The sequence below is a fragment of the Arachis ipaensis genome, chromosome B08 (assembly GCF_000816755.2).
Source record: "Arachis ipaensis cultivar K30076 chromosome B08, Araip1.1, whole genome shotgun sequence".
In the NCBI taxonomy this organism is placed as follows: Eukaryota; Viridiplantae; Streptophyta; class Magnoliopsida; order Fabales; family Fabaceae; genus Arachis; species Arachis ipaensis.
Window position 1 is genome coordinate 105,369,451 of NC_029792.2, and position 12,719 is coordinate 105,382,169.

The following is a 12,719-nucleotide window of genomic DNA, read 5'->3' on the forward strand; positions in this document are numbered from 1 at the left end:
TTTTTTACTGGTTACATGCTGACCAGAATTTAACAAAGTTGCTGTCTCTAAACTTTTCCTTATAGATTATCCCTCCCCTCCCTCTCAAATTTGAAGCAGTTAATTAATAAGCCCAAAATGCATGTGTGAATCACAATGATGGGCAGGTTTGGGTTTTGGTTTTTTCCCATTGCATTTTTTCATTATTATTTGTACAAAATAATAATAATAATAATTGGAGGGGTATAAAAGAGGATCCAAAATACCCTTAAAGTCCGTGGCTTATACACGTGCAGATTCAACAGAAAATACACAAATCAAGGTCCTCGGTCACATAAATTCCCATAAACAAAATAAGTTGCAAAAACAAAAACGGGATCTGATGACTAATGGCTTCAATTCGTTTCAGACTAAAATAATTTCAGTGTGATCATCCTTACACATTACACACAAACAAAATTCACCAAAGGGATTCCCACGCAACCACTTGTTATTACTACTTACTTGCTTACTTAGCTGGTCAACCACGCTGACGAATGTAATGAATGAACCTTTACATACACCAAAATGCATGCCACATTACATGCCATTATTTGCTCTTTGAGTTTGCCTTCCATTATTATCTATCCCCGTTAACTACTCTTTATTGCTACTAATAATCTCCTAAACCACTTAACTAGCTAGTACTTTCTACTTGGTTGTTTATTATATATGTGATATATGGTATATACTATATACTATATGCTATTGCTACTACTACTGCATACACATGCTTTTTGCTTCTTAGTGCTGGTGCCGTTACCTTTACGAACACGTACATACTGCCACCACAACATTAATATTTTGTTGGATATATATATAGCCGAGAATCTATTATATGTCTAAATGAAGCTCATCATGAACGCTACGTTACTGCGTTACATGTTATTCTTGATTCCAAGGACATCAATAACTAGCTCTATGAAATCAACACATACATGTGCTGACAGTGCTGTGGCTACATACTAGCTAGTTTGAATTTGAATATATTTTGAAGCGTAGAGAACCATCGTTAATTTGCAACCATAAATCCATAATGATCATTATTTGTGTAGGGTTTATAGGTTTTCAGAAAAAAAAAATTGAATTAAGTCACTTTTAATTTTAAAATAAGTTATTGAATAAATAGGACATTTTTTTTTATTTTGCCATTGTAACGAGAAATTTTAAGATAGATTAAAAGGATGAGAGAAATTGACACTAATATATATCTTAGTTTAACTTTAAAGTACAATAAAACTATAAAATCTACATTCAGTTTTCATTCTAATTATGATAAAATTTTACTATAATAATCAATAAAATTACAAACATCAATTCAAATACAAAGTCAAAGATAAATGAACCCAAACTGATTTTATTTCAAGACAAACAAAACTATATACGATTACGAGCTTCAAAAACCCAAACAAAAACTGTATCTTGGCTTTTCTTTTTATTGTGCTACCTTTTTTTACATTAGCTTTTTTTCTCAAAGTTTCTCTCACAAAAAAAAAATGTCTTTTTCTTTTTAAATAGAAAAATTCCAAAATCTAAAATTGAATATATGCTTTGAAACTCAGCGAAAAAGAAACATATTACTCAAACGTGCAGGCTATATTTTCTTTCTTTTCTTCTTACTTCTTCTTAATGCATGCTTGATCATCTTCTTATAACAATAATAGTATGTAGCTCTTGTTTTTCCTAGCCATTGCAATCCACATCTCTCTCAAATTGATTACTATAATAATTATTTTTATTATTGGTGGTAGCTACTATCTCTTCTTGGCCTGATTCTAATCAAAACTTTTTCTTAATAGGTAATTCTTTCCCAATATAACTGAAGTAGCATCTTTAACCTTTAATACTAATTTTAAATTAAATTATACCTAAAACACTCAATGCACATTCAGTCATAAAACTAATTGAGTCCAACTTAATTAACTCAACCAATATTTGTCATTACAATAAATTAGATAAAATATTTCAAATTTAACAATTTCCTCTTTGTTGACAACAAATTTTTGAAATATAGAGCATTAAGTAAACTAGATTAAGTACGAGATAACTTCCCTTTTACAGCAAAATAATCTTCTTCTAATTCCAGTAGAGATTTTTTAAAAGCTTCCCTGAATATATGCTATGATGCTTTCGATTGTAAAAATAGAGTGCAGCGAAAACACAAGAAAAGAAATGATACTATATTGCTAAAGATGATAAACTCACATGAACAAATATAAAAGAAGTTGCAACCATCAATAAGAATCCAAACACCCTCAGTCCCTCTATATCTATTATTTTCCTTTTGTCATTACGGAGTAAAACAAGTACCTATTTAAACTCCAAAAAATTAATAAATAATTAATTAATAAATTAATCGTTATTCAAAAAAATAAAAAATTAAATTTTATACTTTAAAATGGTAAAAATATTTAAAACATTAATTTAGGCACTAATTTTAAAAATTTTAGTTTAAAACCGAGTCAACAAAACAAACCGATTGAACCAAATCAAATCGAACTCAAAGCCTATTATATAAATGAAAAAGCTCATCCTTCTTTCCCGAAAATTCAAAGAGAATCACGCTGAAAGGGGGAAGAGAAGGGAAGAAGAACCCTAACTCTTGTCCAAAACTTCAATCCATCATATCTCTCAATTCAGAGTTTTGATTGACGAGCCGTCAGCGGCCATGCATTCGTTTCGGAATTCTCTTCAATTCTATCCGAACAAAGTAGTAAAAAAATTCGAATTCTATCCCCAGTTCTTCCTTCTTTACATTTTCACAAATTTGGATTTTAGTATTAAGAGATTTTGTAATTTTAATGGTTTAGGAATACTCTAGCGGTGGATAATTGTTGGATTTTACCCTAATCATTAATGGATAAGGTAAGAAAACTCAAAACTTTTGTGGTTTGTCCAAATTGGTGAATCCTATGTTGATTATAGTGAAATTGTATGGTGTTAGATGAAATTATATTATTTGAAATCAAATTGGTGAATGTTGGATGCTTGATTTGAGCCTTGGAAGCTAAGAATTCAATTGGTGAGGAGTTGAAGGCTTGGAGCTCGTGGAAGGGGACATTTTGAAGTGTTCCGAGTTTAGGGAGAAATCGGCCAATGTATGATTTTGGTTTCTCATAGTTAATGTATAATGTCATGTGAAAACTTAGGCTAATTGATCATAGGATAAGCTGAATTTTGTGAATTGTTCATGTTTTGTGGATATAGAAATGATGGTAGAAGTCTAATGTGCATTGTGGTTGGAGATTCACTACGCCAGGCACGGTGAATAGCGGCCAATATTTGGAGGCCACACACCTCGCCGCCGCAAAGCATGCTAGGGAAAGCAGAACTCCTTCGCGTGCCACAATCATCAGCGGCGACTCCACCAAAAACGCCGCCATCACCTACGCGAGGCAAAAATAGCGGCGAAGATCTGGAGGCCACACACCTCGCCACCGTGAAACATGCTGGGGAAGCAGTACTCCTTCGCGTGCCTTATCATCAGCGGCGACTCCATCACAAAACGCCGCCAGGTGAGGATCCAATCTTAAGCAATCTAATTTTTGTTTTGCCCCCTTTTTTTTTTCCTATAACCCTGAGTTGATTCCCCCCAAATTTGCAGAAAACCCGCGAAGAGTGATTGGTAGCCCGCGAAGCACACCCATTGCTGCTATTCCAAAACAAGGTTGTGAAGGCAGGACTCTTTCGCGTGCCACAAATCAGCAGCGATTGCATCGCAAAACGCCACCAGGTGAGGATTTGTTAACTCAATTTCTCCTTTACCCCTTTTTAATTTCTCCTATAAATTCTAATTCATTCTTGCCCAAATTAAGCAGAACCCCGCGAAGAGTCCTTGGAAGTGCGCAAAATCTGCTGCCATCTCTGCTTCACTGCGAAGGTGCTGCCGATACTGGGTCCTCTGCCGGCCGTGCACGAAACTGTTGAGCCACCCTCCACCGTTCGCCATCCTGAGCTATCGCGGCCTCTCCCTGTCCCTGGTTAGTTCTAACACCCTAAGCTTTCCTTCGTGTTTTCACTCTTGGTTTGGAATTTCGAACAAGAATTTGTTCGAATCTTCTATTAATTGGAGTTAACTGCTGCATTGATTGGGTTATGAATTTGATTCATCTTATTTGGTCCCATGTGAGCAAGCTCAGCTGGCTACTCATTATTCTGCTCCTGTCATAATTTTAACCAACTGAACACGTGAGTTGTGATTGGCTAGATAGATAATTGAGTTAGATTAATTAGCAGATTGTAATTCAATCTTTTAAGAGACATTGCTGATTAGAACCTCATCAACAAACCCGGTTCTGTTGCAGGAAGCGACTTCGTTCGGTGTCGATTGCTAAGTATTATGCACAAAAATTTCCAAAGGGTGTTGTTGTTTACGCTGTTGATAATAATTGCAAAATAATTTGGGGCATAGAAGCTTCTAGAGCACACTTCAAACAAGATATTTTTTCTTTCAACTTTCTTATTATATATGAATATCATGATCTTGATTTATTATTGTTGTACTATTCCTCGTTAGGCTTGGTGAGTAGTAGAATTGATCATTCAAACTACACAAGAATGCATATCTAATATTGCACGATCTCAGCACCAGTTCATAAAAGAATGCATTACCTGGTAGGGACGTTAAATTGGAAGGGTGGGGGTTAAAAAGGCTGAAATTCACATAATGCTTTAAGGATAAAGGATGAATGGTATATTGAGAATACATATCTAATGAAGCCATATTTTACAAGAACTAGGACTTTGTAAAATTGACTCTTCCAAGTGATCATTGAACGTTGGTAATTTATTTTTCAATTGCTGTTTTGCTGGTCCATTAAGTGTGCTTTAGACCTTGGTATTTTGTGAAAACATTTTTGTTAGAAGAGGTTAACATTTTATTTCAGCAGAATTTCATTAACCTTTTTCAGCAAATAAATAAGGTAACATTATAATTCCTTTGAAGTTAAATAATTAGAATTCAGAAACCAAGCTCACCCCAATCTAGGATGAGATGCTAAAGTGAGAAGAATGAGTTCAAACCGTATAATGAACCACTCATGCATTTAATGGTTACTGCAATATTTAACTGTAGGAAAACAAGCAGGATTCTAACACATTTATCATTGCCCGAAAACTAAAAAAACCTTGTCTCCCTGATAGCGCTTGCCCTGTTTAATTAGAACCTAAACATAGAAAAATGTGGAGTTAATATTAATATCATTTGATCTGGAATCTCCTATATGATTATTGAAGAGGCTAAGGCAAAATTGGCTTACTGGGACCAATAGGAGTATAACAGCTAACACCATCACACCAGAAGATTGTGGTTGAGAGAATAAACCTTATTTGTTTGAACAATTGTCAACTCCGAATGCAATAAGCAAGAGACCTAAAAACTCCCCTGCAGTTAGATACTTTCTTGATCTTTCTTGATCTCAATCTCTTTTAACAGTGTTATTTTACTCAACTTAAAAGACTTTCAAAATTTTAGTTCCTTAATAGTCTATACTTATCCCTAAAAAAACAACATTCATTCTATGTTTTCCACATATACATTTTGTATTTATAAGAAACAGAGGTGAATGGGGGTATATAGTGTTTATCTTAAAGTAGCAATGTTGATTGATAGAAGTAATAGCATTATTGCCACCTTGGGATAAATTTAACCAAAGAAATAGCTTTGTTTTTCTATGGACTTCCCTGTTTTCAATTGTTATGAGAAACGGTGAAACTAATCCTTTATATGAGTTGTGTTTCCCTTACAGCTTTTAAAGTAATACAATAAAATAAAATAAAACCATGTTAGAGTTTGAACTTATAGTCCTTTAGGATTTGGTTATTTTTGCATTGCTTTAATTCTGAGTTAGTTATGAAATGCTATTTGGTTATAGTTCTTTAGGATTTGGTTTTGTTTTGTCCCTTTAGATCGTGTAGCCATTGCTCTTTAAAATAAAATGTGCTTCTTTTCTCAAGTGTTATATTGTGTAGTTTGATGTTTCCTTTAATTTCAGGCCTGGTACTTTCGGAACTGAAGTTTCCACTGTGCTTGGTGGCGGTCTTGTACCAGGTTCAGTCCAATTTACTCAATCTACTTATTTAGTATATCTGCTATGAATATGACCCTGATGATGAAAACAAACTTTAATGTTTTGTGGGTGGAACAAGTTGGAAATACTTTCTGCTTTTGCTGGTTGTCTTAATGAATGAATTGTTGCTTCACTGTCTATGACCCTAATACGAATTATTACTTGGCATTTGATTTGAGCTAGTTGTTTGAGAAGTTACAATGGCTTTTTCTTTACGATTTCTTTTTCCGTTCCCGGGGGTGGGGGTGGGGTTCATGTTTACTTGCCACTTCAGTCCATGATGAATTTGCTGCCAATGAGTTAGTGCAAAGCATCCCGAATTATCAACAGATAAAATAATATGCCGCAGAGCATTAATTATCCAATATCCGAAACAATATTTGAGCTTTGCAATTGAATGTTCGTTTTATTTATTTAATTTTTCTACTTGTGGTTCATTTGGCAACATAATGTTGATTGGAAGGATTAATTTAGCCTTGGCTTGTGATATCTAGATTTGTCTTCAACGTATTTATAGGCTTTTGCCACTGCATGAGAGAGTTATATATGAATTATATAAGTATTAATATATGTAGTTGCCACTGCATGTTAAGTTGCTTTATTAATAACCTTTTGTTATCATTGCAAAGAGCTTCATCATCAACATAAACATGCTAGCATGCTTTGCTCGAGAATCTTGGGAGTAAATGTTTAGATTTATCTCCAAAATTTTTTTTGTTAGATTAATTTTTTATTAATATTTCCCTAAAATGAACTTTTTATTTCTTTCAAATGATCTTTTTAATCAAATTTATCTTTCAAAGAATTTAAATTAAGCATAACAGAGGATATTATATCCGGCTATTCTCTTCTTATTTTGTTGAGTTAACCCGCAATTAAGGGCAAAAAATTTGTATTTGAGGTTTCTGTTCATTATGATTGTTTAGTTTCTTATTAATTATTACATAAATCTAACTTTACTCCTATTGTTTTTTCCCTCATTTTTTAAGGTTTTTCCTTCTGTCTTTTCATTTTTTGGACTTGGGATCAGCAATTCTTTCTACCAGTAATTTTTTTATAAAGCACAAAATTTTGACAATGAGTAAGCAACCTCCCCAAATCCTTTCTACATGGTTTTGCTTGCAATATATTATCGAGCTTATTACGTATGGTACTCTCCCATCCAATAACTGTGATAAACTGTTACTACTTTTTAAGTTCTATATAATTTTCTTACTATTCATTTATTTGTTTGTGCTATTTCATTTATTTATACATTGATAAGAGCTGGATTATAAAGCCACAAGGTAGTGTAGAATATATGGATGGTCTGAATAGATTCCTTGACTTCGCATTTGCCAATGCATCATCCGATGTGATGATACATTGTCCATGCCCTTTGTGTGGGTTCCGATTTTTCCAAACTAGAGAGGACGCTTACGATCATCTTTTGATGAAACCCTTTCCCTCTAACTATACCTTTTGGTTACATCACGGTGAGAGGATCGTAGACGAGACATCCAGCGGTAGGGAAGAACTAGAACCCACTGTAAATTCAGGAGATCAAATGCGTGACATGGTTCACGACGCATTCAACTTGGCGGGACTGCAGAGTGACGATGAAGACTCAATGAATGGTCATGTCGGAGACGTTGCAGAGGGGTTGCCGTACTTATATGACGAACCTAGCCGCGAGGCTTGTGCCTTTCACGACTTGCTGGAGGATGGCGAGCAGGAATTGTACCCGGGATGCTCAAAATTCTCAAAGCTGTCTTTCTTGGTGAGGATCTACCATATCAAATGCATGTGCGGAGTGAGCGACAAGGCTTTCGGTTTGATTCTAGAGCTACTGGGGGATGCCTTCCAGCATGCAAAGATACCAAATACCTTGCACGATGCCAAGAGGATCATAAGGAAGCTCGGTATTGAGTACAAGAGGATAGATGCATGTCCAAATGAATGCATGCTATATCAGAGCTCCGATCAAGACCTATCTAGATGCAAACAGTGTGTAGCATCCAGGTGGAAGCAAAAGACCCGGAAGAATTCCTTAGTAAGAATCAATGCCATTGTCAAGAAGAATGGGAAACCTCTGCCAGCGAAGATTCTCTGCTACTTTCCTCTTATCCCACGGTTGCAGCGATTATTCATGTCCAGCAAGACATCAGTGGACATGTTGTGGCACAAGAGAGGAACCAATTCTGACGGTTCCTTGAGGCATCCCAGGGACGGTGAGGCCTGGAAAGCATTTGACAGGAGATATACTGACTTTTCTGGCGATCCGTGCAGTGTTCGCTTAGCCCTGGCTAGTGATGGCTTCAATCCATATGGAAACCTCAGTTCAAAGTACTCAATATGGCCAGTGATTCTTATTCCATACAACCTACCCCCATGGATTTGCATGAAACAAACCAACTTTATCCTCTCCATGATTATTCCCGGTCCTAAAATGCTTGGCAATGACATAGATGTCTACCTACAGCCATTGATCAATGAGTTGAAGTAGTTGTGGGCCGGTGTTGATATGTATGATGCCAGTGAGAAGAAAACATTCAAGATGCGTGCTGCGTTGATGTGGACCATCAGCGATTTTCCTGGATTGGGCAATTTATCTGGCTGGAACACGTACGGTGGTAGAGCTTGCCCCACGTGCAATCTGGACGCTGAGACTAGGTGACTCACTTTCAGTCAGAAATGGTGTTTCATGGGTCATCGTCGCTTCTTGAATCACGATCACAGATATAGACAGGACCGGGATAGGTTTGATGGAAAGGTAGATGATAGATCCCCACCTGTCAAATTGACTGGCAGGGATATCTTGAGACAGTTGGAGGGTGTGCCAGTCTCACACGGCAAGGTGGGAGCGGTGGGTGGTAAAAGAAGGCGCGGACAGCAGACCGGGGTACAAGACGAGTCTCCCTGGAAAAAGAGGAGTATATTCTTCGATCTCCCATACTGGGAGAACAACGAATTACGCCACAATCTTGATGTGATGCACATAGAGAAGAATGTGTGCGACAACATTGTGTTCACCATGTTGAACGAGAGTGGTAAGTCCAAAGATCACCTAAAGGCTCGAAAAGATCTCCAGTTGATGGGAATCAGGCATGATATGTGGCCACTTGAAGGTGGAAAGTATCCCTCTGCAGTCTTTACCATGTCAAATCCACAGAAGGAGGTATTTCTTAGGACTATCAAGAATGTGGTCTTTCCAGACAGGTACTCTAGCAATATCTCTTGATGTGTTGATATAAAACAGCGCAAGTTATCGGGCTTGAAGAGTCATGACTGCCACATTCTAATGGAACATCTCTTGCTAATTGCGTCAAGGCACGTATTGCCCACCCAAGTGTCCGCTGTCTTGGCTCAGTTATCAGCCTTTTTTCGACTACTATGCAGCAAATGCATAGATCCTCGTCAACTACCTCTCCTTCAGGATCGTGTGGTCCATACTCTATGCCACATGGAGATGATATTTCCACCTTCCTTTTTCACAGTCATGGTTCATCTAACGGTGCATTTGGTCGAGGAGGCACGCCTCGGTGGCCCAGTGCATTACCGGTGGATGTACCCAATTGAGAGGTAGAAATATATCTAAGCTTTCTCGATCTATTTTTTTAGGATAGCTGTCACCTATAATTTTATGTGTTATGTTCTCGAAGGTACCTATGTCGTCTCAAGCAGTACGTGCGTAATAGGGCACAACCGGAGGGATCTATTACAGAGGGCTACTTGTCAGAAGAGATTCTGACGTTCTGTTCAAGATATCTAAATAACGTCGAGACTAGGATCAACCGACCGACGCGGGTTGACGATTGGCCAAGCGATGCCCTGCCCAGTGAGGCTGCCAGCATGTTCCCAGAAGTCGGAAAGGCGGTCGGGGCTGCTTCATTTTTTACTTTGACCCCCACTGAAATCCTTCAAGCACATCGTCATGTACTGGTCAATTGCATTGCCGTAGAGAAATTCTTAGAGTAAGTATCAAGACCGAGTTCTAAAATTATGCAGCGAGCCAATATAGCTTTAACAATAATAAAATTGAACATCTTTTTTCACCATGCATAGTGAGTACAGAGCCATCACAAAGAGAAAAATGCGAAGCAAAATAAGGTCCCAGTCTCTTATAGATAGTGTGGTGCACAGAGAATTCCCCAACTAGTTTAGGCATCAGGTAATCCTTAATATCATAGGATTTCACTTTCCATATTGATGCTTTCTTGCCTCTAATGGTTCAATTCTAGGTCCCATTTGGAAGCACCAGTCATTCGAACGAGTTGCAATGGCTTGCCCGTGGACCCCTTGCTCAGGCCAGACGCTATCAAACTTACAACGTCAATATATTTAAATTTAGAACCATCTCGAGGGAGGAAGGGATGAAAACACAAAATAGCAGAATTTATGTCACTTCGGATACTAGGAGTTATGCAAGCAAACGGGATGTCAATGTTACCGTCGGCGGTGTATCGTACTACGGGAGATTAGTAGACATCATCGAGCTAAATTACAGTGGTCAGTTCAATGTAGTCTTGTTCAAGTGTCTCTGGGCAGAAACCACGTTGGGCAGAGGCATATGACAAGACGAGTTGGGTCATACCTGTGTCAATTTTACCAATCCGATTCACACCGGTGATCGAGAAGACGATGAGCCGTACATCCTAGCATCTGAGGCGCGTCTTGTGTTCTACGTGGATGATGAGGTGGACAACAGATGGAGTGTAGTAGTCCATGTGATGCCTAGAGATTTGTTTGACATGGGCGAAGATTATGAACATTGTGAGGTCGACTTTCACCCCCAAATCTGTATGACGAGCTTGACTGAATTTGATGTCGAAGACTTGCGGTTGACAAGAGATGAGGTTTTAGAGGAATCCACTCATGACGTGGGTGATGATTGTGATGAGGCTGCCGATTCCTAATATACATTTCTCCATGATGGATGTAGCTCATATTCACGGGATTTTATGCATATATACTACTGTCATGATTCACCTAGGAGAGATAGTTGAATGTATTCTAGTCATTTCATTATCAGAAAAGATATCTCGATTGAGTTATTTCTTGTTATTTGAAACTTATCCCCTCATATAAATCTCTATTATTTGACTGGGTTCTGATATAATTGGTCTTTTTTTCTAACTGTTGCCTCTCATATAAGATTTCCTCCAATCACATTTTTTAATTGTCCTTATACGTTCTATCTATCTTCGTTGCCTATCAGGGAAATTGGAGAGCCGAGACTTCTATCCCATTACCAGAAGCCGTTGGTTCACAGAGAAGATGATAGAGGCGTCTCCATTCTCATCGTTGGACCATGCAACATCCTTTGTAAGGTAGTTGTGGTTCAATCAGTCGCGTATACAGTCATGGCTGGATGCCTTTTCTGGACAAAGTCACCTCTATCGAGCCATTCGTGATGCGCCGGCTTCTCTGATGAGGGTTTGTTTGCTGATCCCCAATTACTTAGTATGTGTTTCCTTGTCATATTCTTTGTTGAAACCCATTTCAGGCGATTATGTTAAATTTATAGGAATTGCTATTTTGGGACCGAAAGTACTGGGCTAAATTTGGGTTTGAGTTTATAACAAGTACGGAATTGTGGTTCACACAGAAAATACTTGACGAGGTGAAGGTAATACTTCCTATTTTACCTTTCGATTGATCTAATTTATACCACATCTCTCTATCTATGTAGCTAATTTCCTAAATTGCGCTGTTTTGGTAAAATTAAAGAAGCCGAGTCACCATTGAGGATGGATATATAATTGTATTTTTTAGATCAGAGTAAACTCTATTTTCCCTTGCTAGAAGAAATTTAGTTGCTTTAAATTGTATGCTAGTATCTACCACATACAAATATGTGCGGGTTTAAAATTTACTCAAATTTAATTGCTTGTATTGGCATGATGTGAGCTGGCTCAAGAAAGCACCCAATTATTCTGTATGGCCAGTGATTTCCTAATTCACTCAGCACTGTAAAAGATTACTAACATATCCCTACAAATTTGGAGACACCCATTTGCCACCTGCAATATTTGTAATTCTTTATGGAGTTTAGGTGCACGATTCACTACAAAGAGCCACTTGCAAGTTGGAACCTGTAAAAATGGGATTCGGGTAAGCCGAGACCAAGTTGGAACCTATAAGACTTGTGAGAGAGTTTACGGTGGATTTTGAATAAGATCAGAATAATCAGTTGATGCCAGTGATAAGAATTATGGGCAAGATCTTGTTGTCCTTATTATCTTTTTGATTGATAATTGGTCTCTGTGTGCTTTACTTTGTATCTGCTTCTTATTTATAGTATTGATAATTAATATTTTGTACAGACACGCTATGAAAATACTCTGCTCGTTGAGCTGGATATTGCATCACGTGAGGAATTCAAGCTCATGGAATATGGCCTTGAACGACTATGGGACAGTAAGAAATACATGATATATGCAATGGTAATATAATAGGATTGTATGTCACACTCTAATGTATCAATTGTTCCTTTGTGTTTGGATATGATGCTGGACTCTCAGGGTTATCTCGCCCAAAGTTCCAAGAAGCATCCGAAGAACCAGGAGAGGTGGTTCCAGATTCGATGGAGAAAGAGGATGTTGTCTCCTCCGATGGGTCTGATGAGGCTGTTTCTGCCAGTCGAAATGGTTC

At 37.5% G+C, this 12,719-nt stretch overlaps 1 protein-coding gene across 2 annotated transcripts; it reads left to right on the plus strand.

The window, feature by feature from the left end:
* LOC110266004 lies at positions 3,250 to 12,473 on the plus strand. Of its 2 annotated transcripts, XM_021109663.1 has the most exons (6): positions 3,251 to 3,533; positions 3,623 to 3,751; positions 3,837 to 3,998; positions 11,284 to 11,501; positions 11,593 to 11,694; positions 12,392 to 12,473. In XM_021109663.1, exons 1-4 carry the CDS (start codon positions 3,332 to 3,334, stop codon positions 11,397 to 11,399), a joined length of 609 nt encoding a protein of 202 aa, XP_020965322.1. In that variant the 5' UTR covers positions 3,251 to 3,331; the 3' UTR covers positions 11,400 to 11,501; positions 11,593 to 11,694; positions 12,392 to 12,473. The 2 variants fall into 2 exon arrangements, with proteins under 2 accessions (XP_020965323.1, XP_020965322.1); XM_021109664.1 differs by lacking the exons at positions 11,284 to 11,501; positions 11,593 to 11,694 and having other exon boundaries at positions 3,250 to 3,533; positions 12,392 to 12,434.